Below are 24,576 nucleotides of genomic sequence, written 5' to 3'. Positions count from 1 at the left end.
TTGTGGGCAGGGGTGCACCTAGTCTTTCTGCTGCCTAAGGCAAAAATTAAATAACCTCCCCATGCCAAATTCTCAACCTAATCCATCCCCTGCAGTCCTACTGTTAAAGGGGTTGTCAGTGTATCCACCTGACTTCTCCACAAGGCAACTGATGGTCCCAACCCCATTTATAAGGCAAGAAATCCCACTTATTAAACCTGACAGGGCACACCTGTGAAGTGAAAACAATTTCAGGTAACTACCTCTTGAAGCTCATCAAGAGAATGCCAAGAGTGTGCAAAGCAGTAATCAAAGCAAAAGGTGGCTACTTTGAAGAACCTAGAATATGACATATTTTCAGTTGTTTCACACTATTTTGTTATGTATATAATTCCACATGTGTTAATTCATAGTTTTGATGCCTTCAGTGTGTCATGAAAATAAAGAAAACTCTTTGAAGGAGAAGGTGTGTCCAAACTTTTGGTCTGTACTGTATCTCCGCAGTCATCTGCAAGGACCTGTAGATGAGACTTCCCCCGCTCCTATGGCTACGATGCGGCGGTATAGCACAGTTCACCGTTGTGACCTGACAGGACCTGCGTGGCGTCCCACTTGGTTCACTGTTCCTGCTCGATGATCCCTCACTGTTATTTACTAAACGCGTTTTCAACATTTCCTTATATTTATGATATCCTTTAATAATATTTGTAACGGTATAGATATATAAAACCGGTCACACATATGTCAGACACATATAGACCCTAAAAACAGGATAAAACAGGAAACGTTTTTTCTGTTTTATCCTGTTTTTAGGGTCTATATGTATCTGACATATGTGTGACCGGTTTTATATATCTATACCGTTACAAATATTATTAATGGATATCATAAATATAAGGATGTGTTGAAAATATAAGGATCTTGAAGTCTATGACAATTATTCTATGGATAATGTGAAATACGAAAACTATAGAAACAACATAAATATGGTCATTCGATAGAAAGATAACATCGATTCAATGACCATCATATATGCTTTGGAAATAAAAATTTGGGAATTATATATGTTCCAGTTAAAATAAATGGGACCTACATCCGTCTTTTCCAGATATCCCTTACTGTTCCAGCATGCATTGCCCTAATTATGGACACTATATAAAGGAGGACATAAGATCACCACTGTTTAAACCACTGAAGAAGGGGTTGTTTCACCCCGTAACGCGTTTGGTAAATAACAGTGAGGGATCATCGAGAAGGAGCGCTCCAATCACAAATCAATTAAAACATTAAAAACCTTTGAATGGATCACGTTGAACCATGGAGACCTGGTGGAATCTGCTTGCGTCCGGAAGAACAAATGGCTCCTATGCGTTCTTGCAGGGCACATACTAGTTGCCAAGAATAGTATGTGTCTCGCGAAAGCGTATAGGAGTGGCGCATGCGCCGTTTGTTTTTCCGGACACCAGCAGATTCCACCAGGTCCCCATGGTTCAACGTGATCCATTCAAAGGTTTTTAATGTTTTAATTGATTTGTGATTGTTACACACTGTGCACACTCTACCATATTTGATTGCCAATCATGTATGTTTATGGATTCTCCACTGTACAATGACGATATGTATTACACATGATCATGTTCACAATCATATGGGATTCAACCATGGCGATAGATGAATTGTATTTTTCACCACTGTCATATTCTTGATGCACTTGCACTTTAATGTTTATTATCAATTAGTAATTATGAAATTGTTTGCACTATATATGTATGCCAATTTGCACATGTTATTCAGCTGGACAAAGGCTCCAATGAGAGAGCTGAAACGTTCCTGTCTGATGGGTGAATAAACCGTCCAATTTTCTTCATCACAATTTGGAGTGAGTGCTGCCTTTTTTCTCTTCTCTATACACTTTGGACCTTGGTCTCAGGCCTTCAAGAGGAATTGCACCCACGTTTAATGTGTGCTGCTTTTTTCCTTTCTTTTTCTATATAAATATATATATATATATATATATATATATCCATAGAAAAAGTCAGGCAGCACTCCCTTCACATGCAGCTGTAGCTGTAAGGTGCCCGCGGTGGTCCCTCGATTCAGGACGGAAGACAACAAAGAAAATCTGCAGCACTCCTTGAAATATAAAAAATCTGTAGTTTATTCACACATGTCGAAACTTGACAACGTTTCAGTTCTCTCACAGAACCTTTCTCAAGTCAGGTCCTGACTTGAGAAAGGTTCTGTGAGAGAACCAAAACGTTGTCAAATTTCGACATGTGTGAATAAACTACACATTTTTTATACTTCAAGGAGTGCTGCAGATTTTCTTTGTTATATACATATATATATATATATATATATATATACAGAGGGGGCAAAATGGATATATATATATTATACAAGCCCACCTGCGCTCCCCGATTCACTAAAATCTTTGTATCATGCAGGGAATCGCTGCAAGGTTCACTGCCACGGTCTGCTGCAGTGACCGTAATAAAAAAGCGCAGGTTCCGATTTTGATTTGTGTTCAAATCAGACCTCAAGGATATATATATATAAGAGGGGCAAAATGGATATATATAAAGAGGGGGGGAATGGAATATATATAAAGAGGGGGCAAAATGGATATATATATAAAGAGGGGGCAAAATGGACTCTGGTAGCATCAGTGTAGGGTACTCCACATGTAAAGGTACACAAAAATAAACTGTGAAGGGTCCTCTTTAACAAGGATCTGCTTTCATATAATTATCTGTAAGACTGGGTTCATATCAGCATTAGCCTCTCCGTTTTCCTGCTCCATTATAGGAACAGAAGAATGTAAAGGACGGATTTGTCACATAACTGAGCCGAATGGAGCCTACGGACCCCATACACTATAATGGTAACCGTTATGTTTTCCCTAAGGCTTTTGAAGTTGAGACAAAAGTCCTGCATGTAGGAAACCTAACGGACCGCATTATAGTTTATGGGGTCCATAGGCTCTGTTCGTCTCTCAGTTTTGTAACGAATCTGTCCTTTCCGTTCTTCTGTTCCTATAATGGAGTAGTGCCTCCCCAACAACTGGGCTGTGCCTCACCAGTGAGGTCTGTTTCTCAGTTTGAGATGAACTGTTTTATGCCGTTGCTGTTTTTGCAATCTCAAAGTCTTTATACTGATAGCTTTAAAACTCAGGATTTTTCATATTTAATTTGCTAATTATATAAATTTGTGTAGCAGTAACTAACATAATCCACAATTACGGCATACATATTAGGACATCGTCAGACATCATCCACAACTCCATCCTCCGTCAGGCAAAACTCCATCAGCCCTCAGACATCAGACAAAACTCCGTCCTCCGTCAGGCAAAACTCCATCAGACATCAGACAAAACTCCGTCCTCCATCACCCAAAACTCCATCAGACCTCAGACATCAGACAAAACTCCGTCCTCCATCAGGCAAAACTCTATCAGACCTCAGACATCAGACACAACTCCGTCCTCCGTCACCCAAAACTCCATCAGACCTCAGACATCAGACAAAACTCTGTCCTCCGTCACCCAAAACTCCATCAGACCTCAGACATCAGACAAAACTCCGTCCTCCGTCACCCAAAACTCCATCAGACCTCAGACATCAGACAAAACTCCGTCCTCCGTCACCCAAAACTCCATCAGACCTCAGACATCAGACAAAACTCTGTCCTCCGTCACCCAAAACTCTGTCCTCCGTCACCCAAAACTCCATCAGACCTCAGACATCAGACAAAACTCCGTCCTCCGTCACCCAAAACTTCATCAGACCTCAGACATCAGACAAAACTCCGTCCTCCGTCACCCAAAACTCCATCAGACCTCAGACATCAGACAAAACTCCGTCCTCCGTCAGGCAAAACTCCATCAGACCTCAGACATCAGCTAAAACTCTGTCCTCCCTCAGACATCAGCCAAAACTCCGTCCTCCCTAACTCAAAATACGCCCTACTACACACACTCTTCACCTGACGGAGCTGCTAGCTGCTGGAGAAGCAAAGGACCTGTGATGACGTCATGACCATGTGACGAGTCACGTGTGTGGGAGGGGTCAGATGTGCACAGCAGCTGGTAGAGTGTACAGAACAGTAGCCATCAAATAGAGCTCTGCACTAGAGATGTGTGTGTAACCTGCATGTAGCAGAGCTGTGTACTGTGTTACAGAAATGTATGTGTAACCTGCATGTAGCAGAGCTGTGTACTGTGTTACAGAGATGTATGTGTAACCTGCAGGTAGCAGATCTGTATGTGTAACCTGCAGGTAGCAGAGCTGTGTACTGTGTTACAGAGATGTGTGTGTAACCTGCATGTAGCAGAGCTGTGTACTGTGTAGCAGATCTGTATGTGTAACCTGCAGGTAGCAGAGCTGTGTACTGTGTTACAGAGATGTACGTGTAACCTGCAGGTAGCAGAGCTGTGTACTGTGTAGCAGATCTGTATGTGTAACCTGCATGTAGCAGAGCTGTGTACTGTGTAGCAGAGCTGTATATGTAACATGCATGTAGCAGAGCTGTGAACTGTGTAGCAGAGCTGTATGTGTAACCTGCATGTAGCAGAGCTGTGTACTGTGTTACAGAGATGTATGTGTAACTCGCAGGTAGCAGTGCTGTGTACTGTGTAGCAGAGCTGTGTACTGTGTTACAGAGATGTGTGTGTAACCTGCATGTAGCAGAGCTGTGTACTGTGTAGCAGATCTGTATGTGTAACCTGCAGGTAGCAGAGCTGTGTACTGTGTTACAGAGATGTACGTGTAACCTGCAGGTAGCAGAGCTGTGTACTGTGTAGCAGATCTGTATGTGTAACCTGCATGTAGCAGAGCTGTGTACTGTGTAGCAGAGCTGTATGTGTAACCTGCATGTAGCAGAGCTGTGAACTGTGTAGCAGAGCTGTATGTGTAACCTGCATGTAGCAGAGCTGTGTACTGTGTTACAGGGATGTATGTGCAACCTGCAGGTAGCAGTGCTGTGTACTGTGTAGCAGAGATGTGTACTGTGTTACAGAGATGTGTGTGTAACCTGCATGTAGCAGAGCTGTGTACTGTGTATATAGAGCAGTGTGTGTAACAGCATGTAGCAGAGCTGTGTACTGTGTTACAGAGATGTGTGTGTAACCTGCATGTAGCAGAGCTGTGTACTGTGTAGCAGAGCTGTATGTGTAATCTGCATGTAGCAGAGCTGTGTACTGTGTTACAGGGATGTATGTGCAACCTGCAGGTAGCAGAGCTGTGTACTGTGTATATAGAGCAGTTTGCCTAACTGCATGTAGCAGAGCTGTGTACTGTGTTACAGAGATGTGTGTGTAACCTGGGAACTATAAAAAAAGTGTAAAAAAAACCCATAAATATTCAGATCACCCCCCTTTTCCCAAAATTAAAATAAAAGACACATCATGCGTTTCGCAATGTGTAAAAACGCCCATTGTATAAAAATATATTCCCCATACGGCAAACAGCAAAACAGAAAAAAAAAGAGTCCAAATGTCCGATTCGCCGTTTTTGGTCACTTCATTTGCTAGAAAAATGTAAATAAAAAGTGATCAAAAAGTCTTAAACACCCCAGAATGGTATCAGTAAAAAGTTTAGATATTTTAATTTTTTTATCACTATTAAAACGCAAGAAAAACTATACATATAAGGTATTGCCGGATTCGATCTGACCTGTAGAATAAAAGTAACCAGTCAGTTTTATCGCACATCGAATGTTGTAAATAAAAATCACGTAAAACTGTGGTGGAATTGCTTTTTTTTTTTTTCAACAGGAAGAATGGGCAGTTTTACCATCTGAGAAAATAAAGAGCCTCATCCATAACTACCACAAAAGACTTCAAGCTGTCATTGATGCTAAAGGGGGCAATACATGGTATTAAGAACTGGGGTGTGTAAACTTCAGGGTCATTTGGGGAGTTTGTGTTGTGATTATGATTTATAAAGAGTAAACACCATTGTTTGACATAAATGGCTTCAGCCGACCACTAACCGTGAGCGAGAGAGAAGTGTCTGTGGTATCAATCATATTCTCTGAACAATGGTTAAAGGGGTATTCTCATCTTAATGATCACTGGTAAATCTGTTAATGATTTGACAGTGATAATTTTTCTAAATACATTTTATTACCCAATTCCCATCCTTTTTTAGAAAATAAGTCCCCTCTTACCTGATGTTGTCTTTGGTCTCCCCTGGTCACGGCCACCTCTCCTGTCGAATCCAGCCGGGCCACGCTTGCGCAGAAGACGGAAAATTCTCTCCCGGCTGGGCCGCGCAATGTCCTGAACGCGCATGCCGCCGCGCATGCGCCATGATGACTTCTTCCTGGCCAGTATAGTACAGAGGCGCGAATGCGCACGCCGACTCTGTACTATACAGGCCAGGAATAAGTCACCATGGCACATGCGCGGCGCTGTGCGCGTTCAGGACATTGCGCGGCCCGGCCGGGAGAGAATCTTCAGTCTTCTGCGCAAGCGCGGCCCGGCCGGGAGAAGAATACAGGAAGTGAACGTCACGCTCAAGGAAGGTAAGTATGAAAAAGGGAAGATGAGAATACCCCTTTAAGAAATCATAAATTCTGCAAGGGTATGTAAACTTATCAGCACAACTGTAAGTAGCTGTGTGATATAAATCTGTGGAATATGGGAAGCACAAGAGGATGTGCACCTTAAATCCCATCTTTGTAAGGCCTCTTGCACATGGTCGCTGTGTGCCTGTGGTCGTATTGTGGACCACATACGGCAGTTCCGCAATACACAGGGCACCAGCCGTGTGCATCCCGCATCCGTGATGTCGACCCATTCACTTGAACGGAACAGAAACACGGATCGGATCCCCACAGAAGCACTACAGAGTGCTTCCGTGGTGTTTCTGGCCATGCCTCCGCACAGCAAAAAAGTAGAACATATTCACGGACCTATTCAAGTTGAATGGGTCTGGATCTGTCCCGGCTGCTGCACGCACGTTGCCCGTGCATTGGGGACTGCAAATTGCTGTCCCCAATGCACGGAATGGACCAACAACGTTCATGTGCAAGAGGCCTAACACTTGTGATCTGTGTGAAGCGCCATATATGCATTCATGCTGCATGTATTTATTAATTAGGGTTACCAATTCTGAGTAACTCGGAGTAACAGGAGATTTACAGAATCAGATTTATTTTTTTTGTCGTCATATTTTGAGCTCTATAACTTTTTTGTAATTATGTGTACAGAGCTGGATGGGGGCTCATTTTTTGCGGGGCAATCTGAACTTTTCACTGATACCATTCTGGGGTGTTTAAGACTTTTTGATCACATTTATTTACATTTTTGTAGCAAATGAAGCGACCAAAAGCGGCGAATCGGACATTTGGACTCTTTTTTTTTTCTTCTGTTTTGCCGTTTGCCGTATGGGGAATATATTTTTATACATTGGGTGTTTTTACACATTGCGACACCCATGATGTGTATTTTTTTAGTTCTTTTATTTTCATTTTGGGAAAAGGGGGGTGATCTGAATTTTTATGTTTTATTTTACACTTTTTTATAGTTCCCAGGTTACACACACATCTCTGTTACACAGTAAAAAGCTCTGCTACATGCGGTTACACACACATCTCTGTAACACAGTACACAGCACTGCTACATGCAGGTTGCACATACATCCCTGTAACACAGTACACAGCCTGCTGCATGCAGGTTACACATACAGCTCCGCTACACAGCACACAGCTCTGATACATGCAGATTACACATACAGCTCTGCTACACAGTACACAGCTCTGCTACATTCAGGTTACAAATACAGCTCTGCTACACAGTACACAGCACTGCTACATGCAGGTTACACATACAGCTCTGCTACACAGTACACAGCTCTGCTACATGCAGGTTACACATACAGCTCTGCTACACAGTACACAGCTCTGCTACATGCAGGTTACACATACAGCACTGCTACACAGTACACAGCTCTGCTACATGCAGGTTACACATACAGCTCTGCTACACAGTACACAGCTCTGCTACCTGCAGGTTACACATACAGATCTGCTACACAGTACACAGCTCTGCTACCTGCAGGTTACACATACATCTCTGTAACACAGTACACAGCTCTGCTACATGCAGGTTACACATACAGCTCTGCTACACAGTACACAGCACTGCTACATGCAGGTTACACATACAGCTCTGCTACACAGCACACAGCACTGCTACATGCAGGTTACACATACAGCACTGCTACACAGTACACAGCTCTGCTACATGCAGGTTACACATACAGCTCTGCTACACAGTACACAGCTCTGCTACATGCAGGTTACACATACAGATCTGCTACACAGTACACAGCTCTGCTACCTGCAGGTTACACATACAGATTTGCTACACAGTACACAGCTCTGCTACCTGCAGGTTACACATACATCTCTGTAACACAGTACACAGCTCTGCTACATGCAGGTTACACATACAGATCTACTACACAGTACACAGCTCTGCTACCTGCAGGTTACACATACAGATCCGCTACACAGTACACAGCTCTGCTACCTGCAGGTTACACATACAGATCTGCTACCTGCAGGTTACACATACATCTCTGTAACACAGTACACAGCTCTGCTACATGCAGGTTACACATACATCTCTGTAACACAGTACACAGCTCTGCTACATGCAGGTTACACACACATCTCTAGTACAGAGCTCTATTTGATGGCTACTGTTCTGTACACTCTACCAGCTGCTGTGCACATCTGACCCCTCCCACACACGTGACTCGTCACATGGTCATGACGTCATCACAGGTCCTTTGCCTCTCCAGCAGCTAGCAGCTCCGTCAGGTGAAGAGTGTGTGTAGTAGGGCGTATTTTGAGTTAGGGAGGACAGAGTTTTGGCTGATGTCTGAGGGAGGACAGAGTTTTAGCTGATGTCTGAGGTCTGATGAAGTTTTGCCTGACGGAGGACAGAGTTTTGTCTGATGTCTGATGTCTGAGGTCTGATGGAGTTTTGGGTGACGGAGGACGGAGTTTTGTCTGATGTTTGAGGTCTGATGGAGTTTTGGGTGACGGAGGACAGAGTTTTGTCTGATGTCTGAGGTCTGAGGTCTGATGGAGTTTTGGGTGACGGAGGACGGAGTTTTGTCTGATGTCTGAGGTCTGATGGAGTTTTGCCTGACGGAGGACAGAGTTTTGTCTGATGTCTGAGGTCTGAGGTCTGATGGAGTTTTGGGTGACGGAGGACGGAGTTTTGTCTGATGTCTGAGGTCTGATGGAGTTTTGGGTGACGGAGGACGGAGTTTTGTCTGATGTCTGATGGAGTTTTGCCTGACGGAGGACGGAGTTTTGTCTGATGTCTGAGGTCTGATGGAGTTTTGGGTGACGGAGGACGAAGTTTTGTCTGATGTCTGAGGTCTGATGGAGTTTTGCCTGATGGAGGACGGAGTTTTGTCTGATGTCTGAGGTCTGATGGAGTTTTGGGTGACGGAGGACGGAGTTTTGTGTGATGTCTGAGGTCTGATGGAGTTTTGGGTGACGGAGGACGGAGTTTTGTCTGATGTCTGATGGAGTTTTGCCTGATGGAGGACGGAGTTTTGTCTGATGTCTGAGGGCTGATTGAGTTTTGCCTGACGGAGGATGGAGTTGTGGATGATGTCTGACGATGTCCTAATATGTATGCCGTACACAATAATGTCATCTTACCATCATATGAGTAGCTCAAAAATTCAAAAAAAAGGGAGGATGAACAAAAAATTCTGAAACTCCCAAAAATAAGCAGCTATTTTTCACAGGCTACTGGTGCTGCTGGTGGTTCTGAAACTACTGAGATCATAACTGGTCAGTGTGAGGAGATAAGTGAGAGACCTTGTACTGCTACAGTTAGTGAAAGCTCTCAGTCATTGATGGAGGTGGTTAGTACCCATAGTGAAACATGTACCTTCAGTCCTAGTCCTAGAAGTGGAGCCACATACAAGTGCCAGCATATCTTAAGTACGAGAAACTTTAGAAAGTGAAGACACTGGCACTGTCTATATAGAAAATAATTTACTTGGGGAAATGTATGTTACAGATAGGGGACATTTTCCCATTACAATAACAGACCCCAACATAAAGAAATTTATTCTTGCTAATGGCCCCTGCAGACCTAAAGGGCCATTTCTCCGAGATAACAATAACAGGTGTTTCTCTGAGAAGTACTATGAGAGAATTGCAAAAGCAGGCCTTAATATTCCTGGCATGTGGTTATGCTACTCTCCAAAGCTAAACATTGCTTATTGCAACCCATGCTGGTTATTTGGTGATTGTAAAAAATTTGGCTTTGAACCAGCATGGGCTAAAGGAATCCAAAAATAGCAAAGGCTTTCAGCCAAAATACAAATTCATGAAGCTTCCCAAGCTCACATTGATGCTTGTATTGTATATGATTAATGGAGGAGAATAATAGATGAAGAGACTAAAAAACTAATTTTAAAAGAGAAAAACTTTTGGCGACAAGTCCTTCATAGAATAACCAATGTGGGCAATATCTAATCTAGCTTTCCGTGGTCATATAGAAAAAATAGGAGAGAGTAATAATGGCAACTTTCTCTCAATTGTAGAGCTGGTCGCAGAATATGACCATGTTTTAAAGAGCTACTCCAGTTATCTCAGGGGATAGCTAAATACCTAAGCCCCAAAATATAAAATGAAATAATAGATATCCTAGCAAAAAAAGTCAAAGAAGGCATGATGTGTTGTTTTTCCATAATTATGGACACAACACAAGATGTTTCCAAAGTTGACCAATTAGGTTAAATATTCCGATATGTGACTGTAAGCAGAGTCAAAAGCCAAAGGGCAACTACTATAAATATACAAGAAGCGTTTTTCATGTCGTAGAAGACCCTAGTGCTGCAGGACTCGAAAATGACATTATAAAATGTATAGAAAGTAGAGGTTTGCAGCTATCAAAATGTCGGGGGCAGGGTTATGATGGTGCTGCCATCATGAGTGGAGTATTCTCGGGTGTTCAAACTCGCATTCAAAAGAAAGAGAGAAACGCCTTGTACATTCACTGTGCAGCCCACAATAATAATTTAGTTCTACAAGATGCCGTGAGCCACGTACCTGAGGTGTCAAGATTTTTTGAAGTGATACAGAGTTCGTATGTTTTTTGGGGGCGAAAGTATCACCCGATGGTCTGTTCTTTAGTCACTAACCACCGAATCCTCTATGACCCAAAAAAGATTGTACCCTACACGATGTTCATCCTGCTTTGACTCACTGCTTGCCCTACGCTTTCGGTTTCTTGATGTCCTTAAGGCACTGTCTAAATTAATATTGACTTCTACCAAAAGTAAAGAGAGGGAAGAGGCCAGGGTCCTTAGGAATAAAAGTGAATCTTTTGCGTTCGTTTTCCTACTTGTTCTACAGAGCAAAATTCTGGACAAGATAAATGCAATATCAAAGGTTCTGCAGTCAGAACATATGGATCTGTGCAATGCTGCCCATTTAATTCATAATGCCTTTCAAGCTCTTAGTAGCTACAGAAACCAATTTGAAGATTATAAAACAACTGCCATCACACTCGCAGAGAAGTGGAGAATTCCTGCAAAGTTTGTGAATAAAAGAGTATCCAAAGTAAAGCGCCATAGTGGTGAGCTATGTTTGGACGAAAGACTGCAAGACCCAGAGAAGCGATTTCAAACTGCAATTTTTTATGCTACTTTCGATGTAATAACATCCCAGTTATCAAGCAGATTTGATAGCATGAACACTGTAGTTGAAAGATTTCGTATCATTCAGCCACCTGTGCTGGCGACTGAATCAGACGATAATTTGTTTCAAGCTGCACTGCAATTTCAGCAGTATTATCAAGATGACATATCTTCAGATTTTCATGGGCAATTGGTTAGTTTTCGTAACACACTGCAAAATGAGATCTCTGAGCTTTACACAGTTAAAGATTTGACACACCTTCTTATAATTGACAATGCTGCTTTGTCATCTACCCTACCGGATGTTTGTACAGCTTTAATACTTTTCCTCATTACCAGTGATGGTGGCATCTTCAGAAAGATCATTTTCCAAATTATCTCTGATTAAAAATTACTTGAGAAACAGCATGGCACAACAACGACTTTCTCGCCTTGCCCTTCTAAGCATTGAGAATGAAAGACCAAGAAAACTGGACATTCCAGCTATTGTTGACAAACTTGCTGAGTCTAAAGCAAGATGGCACAACTTCTAGTGATATGTATTTTGCGTAAGTGAGAAGTTTGTTGGGTGCAGGGAGATGTACTATCAAAAAGTTCATACTAACCCAGTTCAATTTGTTCAATTTTTGTTTTACTAAATAGTTAACTAGTTTGGTTTCACTATTATTTTTACTGCCTTCTTTTTGGTAACAATGATACAGATAGTTTACAATTAATAAAGAATTCTGATGTCATTCGACTCTAAAACACAACAAACTCCTTTGAACTATTTGAAAGTAGCACTGTTTTCTGCACAACAAAAGCTTTATATCAAAAACAAGGTAGATGTTACCAACATTAAAAATACTTAATATAATTACTAAATGCTACCATCTCCTTTCCTACAGTGAGAACAAATTGGTTCCTTTCTACTTGTTGCCTCCTCGTTGGACTTGACCGGTTAATTTTGAGGTTTAATTTGGATTTCTGTTGTGATTGAGAAGCACGACTCGTACTTATTCACAATCTAATTTTTGTAATAAAAAATGAATTATATTTAAAATGTTTATCTAATTATACACCAGACTGACAGCTAATATACTGTGATTACCATCTTTTTAATTGTAGGCGACTCACCAAGATCTGGGTCCAGAAGGTTTATGCCTTATGTGGGGAATTAGTTCCAGAATACTTTAAAACTTTTTTTCTATATTTTATATGGTAAAAAAAAAAATGAACACCTAGCTCGGGGGGGCCCAATTCAAAGTTTGCCCTGGGGCCCATAGAACTCTAGTTATGCCACTTGTCCCTATCCAATATTCTACAATTAAAAGCTTTGTTAACCACAGTTCCTATCGCTTGGCACATCTATCCCTATGCTAATAGTAAAATGGCAGAGACCAGGCGGGGTGAGGCTTTTATAGGGCTGTGGCATTACAGGGGATCTGCTGATTGGCTGGCTGCACGGCATTATGGGTCATATCGCGTTCTTCTTACTTTTACTTTAGTAGTTTATCAATATCAGATCAGTTGGGATCTGACACCTGCCCCCTCCACAATCAGCTGTTTCTGGCAGCCATAGCACCAGAAACTATACAGTGTACTGAGTTGTCTGCTTCTGCTCCCAACACTTAGCTTCCAATATGGGACTCCCACCAGGAGGTTAGGTCTTCAATATCTATAGCTGAGACACCTTTCATTTTCATTTTATTCTGTTTCCAAAATTGTGTATTTTTGGCATATGCTGGTAGTTGTTTCACACATTTTTATGAATGCTCATGAACATAAACAGAATGTTAGGAGATTAATACCCAAGACAATATGTCTCCCTGCAGCTTAATTAAGAGATTTATGACTCTGGTATATGGTAAAGCACTGCTATACTAGGTGTTTTCTTTGCAATAAAACCATATTATTTTTTTTTACTTTAAGATCCCCTTATCCTTACTATATATATCCAAACTTTAAAGTTCTTTAGAGACCATCTGTCACCATGGTAGGATTATTATGATGAGCTCAACACTCCCGTTCTTTCTGCAATCAGACAATCTGTTTCAGAGAAATCCTTTATTTTGTTTTAGTAATATGCTAATGAAGTGCCTTGAGCACCGAGGAGCAGGCCTAGCCTCTCAGAGCACCATTTTGCCTCCTCCTCTCCCCATTCATCACTCTCCACCCACAATAAGTGACAGCCCAGGCATCATGTCAGTGTGGGAAGAGAACTGGCAATGAGGAAGAGGAGGTGCTCTAAGGAGCTACACCTGCCACTCAGGCCTCCAAGCACCTCATTAGCATAATAATACAAGTTAGGATTTCTCTGCAACAGAACATCTGATTGCAGAAAGCAAGGTAGCATTGAGCTCACCATGATCAGCCATACCAGGCTTAATAGGGTTGATCATGGTGACAGATACTCTTTAACAATTTGAAGAATGGGGTTTTGCCTTTATTTTATATATGAGTGTATCATCTGCCAGTCTTATTCCTTCATCAGAACGTGCAGATTTATTTATGACTACTATTCATCTTCCTTTATCAGCACAGTGAATAATAATATCATTATTTTCTTTTGATTAGACTTTTAGAGTGATCTCATTTTTCTCTTCAATAAGTGGTTCAATATATGTTAAATAATCTTCATTCATATATAATGTTACATTTGTTTTGCAATTATGCTTTTGAATATGTTTTTAATTAGATATTTCTGTAAGCTCTGTAACTGTGTCTGCTATGCACCCGTCTTCAAAGAACTTTTGATTTTGCACTCACAATGTTGTTGGGTATTAGGCTGAAATGAAATCCAAACACAGAAAAGAAACATCCAGTCCCCTTCACTCATCTATCCTGCCTTTTATTTAGGAAAGGATGCCACCATCCCTTTTTCCTGTTAATTGGTAGGTAGGGAGCCAGGGTATCATCCTCAATAACCACTTAGATGGTCAGTTCTATGCATGACAATTAACCTATGTCAAAAACAGAGCCACCTTTAAACGAGGAATCATTAACTGAGGGTACAGTTTAAAGGCCCCCACCATGAAGGGGTAGCTCTGGGATGAGCAGTATCTGTTCAGGGTGAGTATAGAGATGGTTAGAGTATATATGTAATTACTGTCCCTGAATCTACACCAACCTCTTTTGTATGCTAACAGTCCTTGGTTTATACGGTTTCTTTTTTACTACAGGTATCAACGTCCTAGTTGGACCATCTGCATGGTGTATTTAAAAAAATATGTTGAGTAAAAGTTAAGTTTTAGGAAGTTGCTTCCAGTGATTTTTATAGTTTAAAGGTTGTTGTCCAGGTTCTAGATATTATTGACCTATCCTCGGGGTTTCTAGGACCCCCAATGATAAGCTGTTGTCAGTAACCTCCAGTACTGTAAATATGTAACACATTGGATGGAGCAGGAAGCTCTGTCCGCAATGCAGTAGTCACGCTGGGTCAGTGCAGCTCAGTTCTCAGCTCCCATTCCCCTAAAAAGTATTGTAAAAAGGCAAATGCATTATGGTGATGTTAAAACAGCATTAGAGAACTAGAGATGGTATGATGAAAGTATGTCACGGTTTAAGTGAAATTACATCTGGTATCAGTGACCAATGGCCCAATGATTCAACTCCTTTTTTCCCATAGCGCATAATAACATTTGCATTACTTGTATAGAAATAATATATACTTATCTGATTTGTGTGAGTGACTCAGTGCCACATTACCAGATAAATACCAGAGGCCAATGCTCCGCCACATCAATGGCACGTCACTACCGGCAGCGTTAATGTGTTGCAGTAAAGCCCTGCTATTTACAGCTGCTTATTAAAGAATATGGTCTTAATTTTTAAATTACAATTCTGGTTAGCCACTTTATTCCTCATTGTTGTACGGTATTTAAAATAATTCCTCAGGTTAAAAAAAAAAAAACTCTAAAGCAACGCTGTCTTCAGGTAGATGAGGCTTAAAACAATCAGAATGCCTGCAGGGCAATCTTGATTGCTATCATATTAAACTTGGCCTCAATTTGTTGTGGATAGACACGTAGCACTGAGCAACATGATGGAAGTAATATGGGAGGAAGCACATTCAATGCATAAATTAAGCCACAGAGAAGTTCTAGTTGTAGGGTTTTCTATTACTATGTTCTTCCCCATAATCCACCCTGGAAAACAATTTTGCTTATTGTAACACCATATCAGTATGGGACAATAAGAACTTCCTCCTAATGCTTTATACTACAGTTACTGTGTTTTTTATACAAAAGAAAGATGTGAAAATATTAATGTAATATATTCATCACATATATGATGTCAAGAAAGAAATGGTGAAGAGAATATTATGAAAATAAAATTCAGGTAAACTATGATGATACATTTCACAGCTACAGTATGATTTTTAAATATTCATCAAATGTAACAATTACACTTTTCGGGTTCAAAGTCCCTGCTTTTGTTAAAAATCTAGGAATTGCACATGTTTTTATTCCAAGTTTGAAGACATATTTATCAAAGTGCCTGCTTGTTCAAATCATTTATTTTCTATAACATTAGTCCAATATTGAAAGCTGTATGACCTCTAAAGTGGTCATCTTGAACAATTAGATTCAGATGCACTTAGATCTCACATGGCCAGTCATGACAGAAAATCATTTTAACATTGACCATCATGGGGACACTGGATTCTTAGCCAGCCTAACCTAATATGAGCAAAATAACCTGGAACACGTTGGAAAACACACTGCACAATGGTTACTGATGAATAGGTTACACTAGTATTAGATATTTGATATATAGTATTATTTTATTTTTTTATTCATCCAACATCCAGCTCATTGCTGTGTATGAAACTCTTAGGCTATATAAGATCTACCTGCTATTGTTTCATAAACTAGAGCTCTGAAAATTAGGATTATCACACAGTACAGTGGTAGGAAATCACAAACGTTCCTGACATGATATGAAGGAAATATATGAAGGAAGCATTTTTCTGGCAGTATTTCTATTTATAATATCTCTTAGCCCAGTGCTTTCTACAAGCTTGAAATCCACGGGAAAATTAGGAAAAAACTTAATTTAATCTACACAAGCCATGTACAGCAAATTAGTCTGCAAGAGACAAAAGAGAATTGATTCATCATTTTTTTCTCTCCTAAATTTGCCAAAAGTTAATCTCAAACCTGGAGAACGGTATCACCAATGACCAGCTAATTAGGCATAAAAATGTGCTTATCCCAAGTCAAATGGATTGTATAGCTTATGGAATGGTTTGCTGAAATTTTGCTGCATACAAACTATATTCAATAACGTCTAATCTATACTGACATAGAATGCTGAGTATGCTGTGATAGACTTGACAGTAGATATAACATGGCACAAGAACATGCTAGGCTTTGGACAATGGTATATATGAGGTAGAAATATGCATTGTGAATCACACATGCTGTTTTGGTGTCTATAATTTTTGTATAATGGGCATAGGTGAATAAATATATATTTACACTGCTTTATAATTTGTATACACAATAGCAAATATCATATATAACAGTACAGAAATGTATACATTATGCTTTACATTTTATTTTAGTGGTGAATATATGTTCTACTAGTGAAAAAGAAGAACACCTGCCTAACTTAATGTGACTGAGCTGAGACTGATGAAGTAAAAACTGCTAGTGGTGCTTGGTCAATGATCACACAACCAAGGTTGTGCCCTATTATTCTGCAGCAGGGTATGTGTTGAGGCAGGGTTATATTAATACTGGATGGCATCGCCCCTTGCTGCGGTACAGGCTGCCACTCCGGCATAGTAAAGTTGATATACCGTATTTTTCGCCGTATAAGACGCACTTTTTCTTCCCCCAAAATGGGGGAGAAATGCCCCTGCGTCTTATACGGCGAATGCAGTCAGTTTTACATCGCTGGCAGCGATGTAAAGCGAGCGGGGACTCGGGGAGGGACTGGGAGGAGGAGCTGGGGCCGGCAATAGCGGCGGGGCGGTGCAGTTACTGTACTAAAGGCCCGCCCCGCCGCTCCGGTGTACTAAAAAAATATGTCATATTCAATTAATGGTTATTAAATATGCCCCTTTATGCCTAATAGTACCTTAAATCCTAAGCGCATCCGTACAATGCAGGCCGGGCGGGCGGCAGCGTAACTCCTTGATGTCACGTGCCTGCGCCGCCTACTTTATGAATGAAGCAGGCGGCGCAGGCAAGTGACGTCAGTGAGTGACGCGCCGCGCCGGCTGCCCGGCCTGCCGGCATTGTACTGAAGCGCTTAGGATTTAAGGTACTTTTAGGAATAAAGAGGCATATTTAATAACTATTAATTGAATAAGACATATTATATTAGTATACTGGAGCGGCAGGGGATCTGTGGATGGCACAGTTATGGGCTGGGAGGGTCTGTGGATGACTCATGTAACAGTGCCATCCACAGATCCCCCCCCCTGTAACAGTGCCAGCCACAGATCCCCCTGTAACAGTGCAAGCCACAGATCCCCCCATAACAGTGTCTGTCATCCACAGTTCCCCCATAACAGTGTCCGTCATCCACAGTTCCCCCCATAACAGTGTCCGTCATCCACAGATCCCCCCATAAGTGTCCGTCATCCACAGATCCCCCCATAACAGTGTCAGTCATCCACAGATCCCCCCATAACAGTGTCCGTCATCTACAGATCCCCCCATAACAGTGTCCGTCATCCACAGATCCCCCCATAACAGTGTCCGTCATCCACAGATCCCCCCATAAGTGTCCGTCATCCACAGATCCCTAGTAATAGTGCCATCCACAGACCACCTAGTTCCAAACCCACCAAACCCACAGCACACCTTTTGGTTAAAAATATATTTTTTCTTATTTTCCTCCCCAAAAACCTAGGTGCGTCTTATACGCCGGTGCGTCTTATACGGCGAAAAATACGGTAGATGTTGGATATCCTCATGTGGTATGTCATTCCAAGCTCTGTCAACTTGGACTTATATTCAGCCATGGTGGTTGTTGGCTGCTGTGCATGAGAGATACGTAGCCCCATCCAGTCTCAGACATTATCAAGGAGGAGAGATCTAGCAATCAAGCTGGCCAGGAGAGCTGCTGGATAACCTGAAAATCATTTTGTGTAGCTTGGGCAGTGTGTAGGCATGCGCTATATTGTTGGAACACCACATCTCCTAAGTCGGAAAAGGCAATAGGACTAGTTCCTGGACAAACCAAAGGCTGGTCAATGTTCCCTCCGAATACCAGACAGAATAGCCATGGTAGCTATTGGCACCCCACACCATGACACCTGATGTTACTCCTGTGTGTCTTTTATCACTCAACATTCTTGTTTGCCAGTTTTGATGTTCACATGTTCACTCTGACTGTTCTGCAGCTACCAAAGCCCAAACACAGCAAGTCTATATGTAACCTTTGCACATTATTGTGCCTTCCTTGGACCACTTTTGGTAGATAATAACTACTGCATACAGGGAACATGCAGTAGTTACATGCAGTAGTTATTATCATGCCATTTTTTAGATGTTCTGACCCAGCCATCTAGCAGTGGAAATTTGGCCTTCTCAAAGGCACTGTGATTCTGATGCCTGCTTGGTTTTACACAACGTATTTGATGTGTTCACCATTCTGCCAAATGCACATGGTTAAATGTTTAAACCAGTCTTCTCAAACACACCGAAGAACCACAAGTGATACTTTTTCACAGCACTGTAGGATTCCCCATTTCAGGTGAGCCATGTTGTGTATTTTTTTTCTGCATATTGAAGGGACTTTAAATGACCCCAGAGATAAAAGTCCAAAGGTTTTAAGACGACAACCTTGGGGGCCGGTCTATCGGACCTCTATGCCCAATCCAGTGCTGGTACAGAATGACTCCTTTACAACATCTAGGCAAGAACCCTCTCGAGGGGGTCCTGTAGGTGTATTATTGACAGGTCTACAAGAAACACCTTCATGAATGTAAATACAGAGGGAGGAAGATGCAACCCACTCGTAATCATAAAGAACAGAAAGATCAGGTTAGAATTTGTTAAAAAGCACCTAACAAAAAGTTGACCACTTCTCATGTAATCATCCATGCCGGCTGGTGTAAGTGTTATATGATTCTAAATAAGTATAGAGTATGCCGGTTTTATGGTGGACCAATCTTACTGCCAATTATTGGCAACAAACCATTCATTCCTGATAATTGCCTCAGGAGCTGGTAAGTGGTGCACTTACATACAGCAATCATCTTCTCTGCATTGGGATGAGTGATTGTTGCTGCCCAGAGAGAATCAATGAATCTAGGCAGCAGATGGCTGTTCACACAGGGATGTGTGCTGCACAGAAGCTATGATTTTGGTGCAGGCAAAAGTCACAATAATCTAATGAATGAGCATTTCCTATGGCATAAGAAATCTAATGATTGCATGCTTAAGTCTCCTAAAGGGGCAAAAATAAAGTTAAGAAAGGAAAAAAGTTTTTAAAACATAAAAAAATTCAAAGCAACCGCACAACCCATTTTACAATTAAAAATAAATAAACAAAAATAAAAATAAAAATCATCATTGGTTTGGCCATATGTGAAAATGCCTGAACTATCAAGATATATAAGTATTTGTCTCAAACTCTGAATGCCTTAACACAAAAGAAAATTCAAAACGGCTAAATTGCTGTCTTTTTGGTGAATTGGTCTCCCAAAAAATGGAAAATAAAAAGTCATCAAAAAGTCATAGTACCCTAAAATTGTATCAGTAAAAACTACAACTCACCCCACAAACAATGAGCCCTTATACAGAAATATTAAAAAGTTAAGAGAGAATATAGAGATGAAAATTATTTTTTCAAGGTTTTTTTAATGTTTTTTCAAAAGCATTAAAACAATATATTTTTGGCATCACTGTAATTGTTCTGAACCAATGAATGGCATAAATACAAAACCTGTAAAACTATTGCAGAATTGTTTTATTTTTCCAGTTCCACACCATTTACAATTTATTTCCAGCTTCCTAATATATTGTATGAAATATTAAATGGTGCGTACAACTTGTACAGCAAATAATAAGCCCTCATATGGCTATGTGACAGGAAAAGTTTTTAAAAAAACAACATTATGGTCATTGGAAGGTGGGGAGGAAAAAGATAAAATGAAAGAAATGAAAACTGGTCTGTTCTTGAAAGGGTTAAACAAGAACTCTCTATAAGGTTTATTTGTACAGATTATTCCATTGAAACTTGTGTCAAATGTCCTTGTACAATTAGTTACATTCTTCTATGTAGCTTTCCATCAAGTACCTCTAAACGTCTATCTCACTTCTCTCTCTCTCCACTTGAGTTGTCAAGAACAGGGTCATGATGGGCAACTGTTAGCAAGGAGAACTAGCCCAAGCTTTAGAATCCAGTGCAATGGATAAGAAAAGGACAAGACATGCTACAATATACAGTACAGCTTGAACTCAGAGCATCCATGTGTAATGCTAAATCAGTTGCACTAGAAGAGCTTTTCAATCTCATTTCTCATTGTCAACCACAGGGGGTCCCTGTGTTCTTCTCCTCCCTCTTCCCCACCCAGCAGCTCATCGGACTGCAAAGAAAGAGAAACAAAGAAGAGAGGGGGTGGGAGAAGCAGAGAGATGCAGGGAGCAGCAATCAAACTCAGCCACATCCAGAGCATCACTGAAGCTCTTATTACAGAATCACAGCCCAACTCCACACAGCTTTCCAGGCAGCACCAGCAATAACAAGCAAAGCAGCAAACAGTTCTCCAGCCCTTGTCACCTGGCTGCTTCCCTTCTTGTGCTAACAAGCATCACCTACTTAGACATGTATTATTTTGCTTCTTCCAGAACCCTAAGCACATGGAGATAAGAAGTTTTGGGGACCAGAATAACATCTAGATGTCTGAGCATTGTGTGCTGAGGGGTGGCTGCCTGCTCTGCCTCCTTGTTGCTCTCCTGTACACTAAGAGTTTATCAATGAAGCAGTCCTCTGGAGATAATTGGAGCTATTTTCTGACAAACTAATGGCATGACTTGATTTGGATCTTGTGTGGCTTGGAGAAAGGAGTCAGTGATACATAGCAGGAGCTCTATAATGACTCTCAAGCACCCATAGGAACGAGTAATAGGTCGAAGTGGATTTGAGGGGATTGAAGAACGTTGCCTACAACTGCAGCAACCTGTGTTCTGATCTTAATAACAAATCAAGGAGGTTCCTGAAAGCAGTTATATGGGGATTGTGATACTGGTAGTGGTGGTTACAAGGACTGGAGTTCCCCCACTACCTTGTATTTAACACTAGAAGGATATTCAGGCTGCTTGAGTTTCTATTCTCTGACTTGGTCTTACTTTTATAAACAAGATGAAGTCTGTTTTCTACAGTCGCTTCTTCATCCTTCTTCCTTGGGTATTGATTGTTGTTATTATTATTGATATTGATACCAGGAGACCTTCTAATACCAACAGAGTACCCATCACCCGCCACTATTCTCCATACTGGAAACATAGGATTGGTCGGGCAGCTTTGATGAGACTCCAGCCAAGCGACATCAGCATGGCTTCATGGCCCACCAATCAAGAACAGTTGACTAGCTCTGATAATCAGTGGGCAAACAACAATACTATGCCCATTATATATGCCATCACCCCTACTTACAGCCGACCTGTACAGAAGGCAGAACTTACTCGCCTAGCCAACACATTCCGTCAGGTTCCTCGTTTACATTGGATAGTAGTAGAGGACTCACCACATCCTACAGATTTAGTCAGCCGTTTTTTGGCTGGGGCAGGTTTAAGGGCCACTCACTTGCATGTACCCACACCAAGGAGATATAAACGATCTGGTTCACCTCGAGCTACAGAACAGAGGAATGCCGGATTGGCTTGGCTTAGACAGCAGTACCAACCCAAGACTCATCATCATCCTCAGCGATCGGAAGTCCAGAAGTCACCTGTACAACAGGAGCACCCTGCAGGCATTGTCTTCTTTGCTGATGATGATAACACTTACAGTCTGGAGCTATTCCAGGAGGTACTTTCCATATATGTGTGTCAATTGTCCATTATTCATTCCAACTACCACATAGGGTATAATTCACAATGCAAGGCTCTGTAATGTACTTAGATGCTATTTCATATTATCCTTAGACAATAACCATGCTTAACATGGGTGTAGTATATTACTGGGAGTTTCAGCACTGGAGCTGGTGGACAGATCCCACCACACTTCTGATGATGCCTCCAGAAAACTTTCTGATGCCACAAATACTCTCCAAGGAGTTCCTCACAGCTGCTTTTAAGGTGGGATTATTATTATTAAAGCACCATTCATTATATAGCGCTGTACATATGAAAAGGGGTATACATACATAATACAGACAATTGCACTAAGCATGAACAAGACGAGCTACAAACTGGTACAGAATATGTGAACTACAAAAGTAAGCAGGGACTTGTCTTACACACTGCAATATTATACAAAGATAATAGCAGATGTGTATTCTATGTATCTATATGTAGTAAGCTATTATGTTCTTGAGATGATTTTCCAGATACTGAAGGTAAATGCATTTTTTTTTTTGCTAAGTTATCCATTTAAATCATATTACAAATGAGTGGCAAGATCAACTAGGCAGAAATTACATGTAATAGGTTTATTATCCGCATTGAAGAAAAGTGTTTTCGACTAGAATGGTGAATGACTCTGGGTTACAGTTGTGTATTGGTGGAGTGAGATGCAAAACCTTCAGATGACAGTGTCCAAAGCTGTTTGTGTTACATATTTGACAAGTGTGAATGGGGAAATGTCCCAGTGCAGCTGTAGCAACCTTTCTGAATTCACAATAGCTTTTATTCAGAAAATGTCTTTTACGGTAGCAGTGGAACCAAACAGTCTGTAGAGGGAGTCACTGGCCAGAAAATCTCTTCTCTGTGCTCTTTCTCTTGTATGTGTGAATGTGCCTTTATTTGTGGCACCTCCTAAATTTACAGCATTATTAAAGTTCTTATTTTATATAACATAAGAGTGAACCTTTGATAGTGTCACAGAGTAAGTCCTACATGTGAATTATAGCAATTGATATCAATCTAAGGAGAAAATTATGCAAAAAAAACGTTGGTGCATCAATTCCACCTAGCTGGCAAACCCATAGTTAGGGGTAAATAAGTATCTAAACTATTTAATAGAAAGTATAAAATACAATGAATGCAGTTTGTCATAAGGACATTGACTCCATATGTTAGAGTGGAAATTCTGTGGATACCAGTATTGGACAACAAGTGCCCTGGAAAACATAGAGTGGTTGAGTCTTTAGGGAATGTCTCATATGTACTGAAGGTATTGCTATATAGGGGATGCCTTTCCCTGTCTACAGCACATTATATGAGTCTATACCAGACTTCATTACACAGAGAAAAACATACAGTGAGAGTTCAAGACACTCCAATATTAGTTACACACAAAGAAAAAGCCCAGAAGGAAAACCTTATTGAGTTTGTGGATACTTGGGGAGTAGAATTTGATGCAATTATGTCATTGACGTTTTTTATTACATATCTATATAAACAGCAACAAACCAAAGAAACCAGTAATGCACCAATGAAATATGTCCTCAAGTCCTAAGGCATTTTGTACAGTTTTGCAGTAAATGCATTTGTCTCTATAAGATATTCTGCATTGATACAACTGCAATATTCATCTGCTTGCAACATGGATGTTGGCTTTGTGATGTTGACTTCTTTAGATTTGCTTTTTCTAGAAGAGCTTTTACCCATGTTTCAATGACATAGTGCTGTTTTATATTTTATCCCTGGTAACCATATGCTTCCCCTACAGATTCATCATGTACGCACTATGCAGTGATAATCTGTTCACACATTTTCCATAAATCACTGTATGTTACTGCTCCCATCACCCTCTTGAATAGCCTCATCTATAAAACCAACAAAACAAAGGAAACTTTCTGATTCAAATG

General features: G+C 40.9%; 1 protein-coding gene across 1 annotated transcript in view; it reads left to right on the top strand.

The window, feature by feature from the left end:
• Positions 1–21,965: 21,965 nt before the first annotated feature.
• B3GAT2 (beta-1,3-glucuronyltransferase 2) overlaps positions 21,966–24,576 on the top strand; it is a 272,339-nt gene continuing 269,728 nt past the window's right edge. Inside the window, exon 1 of the mRNA XM_044290201.1 lies at positions 21,966–22,634. Within this exon, the coding sequence (XP_044146136.1) occupies positions 21,966–22,634 (669 nt within the window). The remainder of the gene's footprint in view (positions 22,635–24,576) is intronic.

The sequence above is a fragment of the Bufo gargarizans genome, chromosome 4, assembly GCF_014858855.1.
Source record: "Bufo gargarizans isolate SCDJY-AF-19 chromosome 4, ASM1485885v1, whole genome shotgun sequence".
NCBI lineage: Eukaryota > Metazoa > Chordata > Amphibia > Anura > Bufonidae > Bufo > Bufo gargarizans.
Note: the sequence above shows the minus strand (reverse complement) of the source record. Positions and strands in the feature narration are given on the sequence as shown.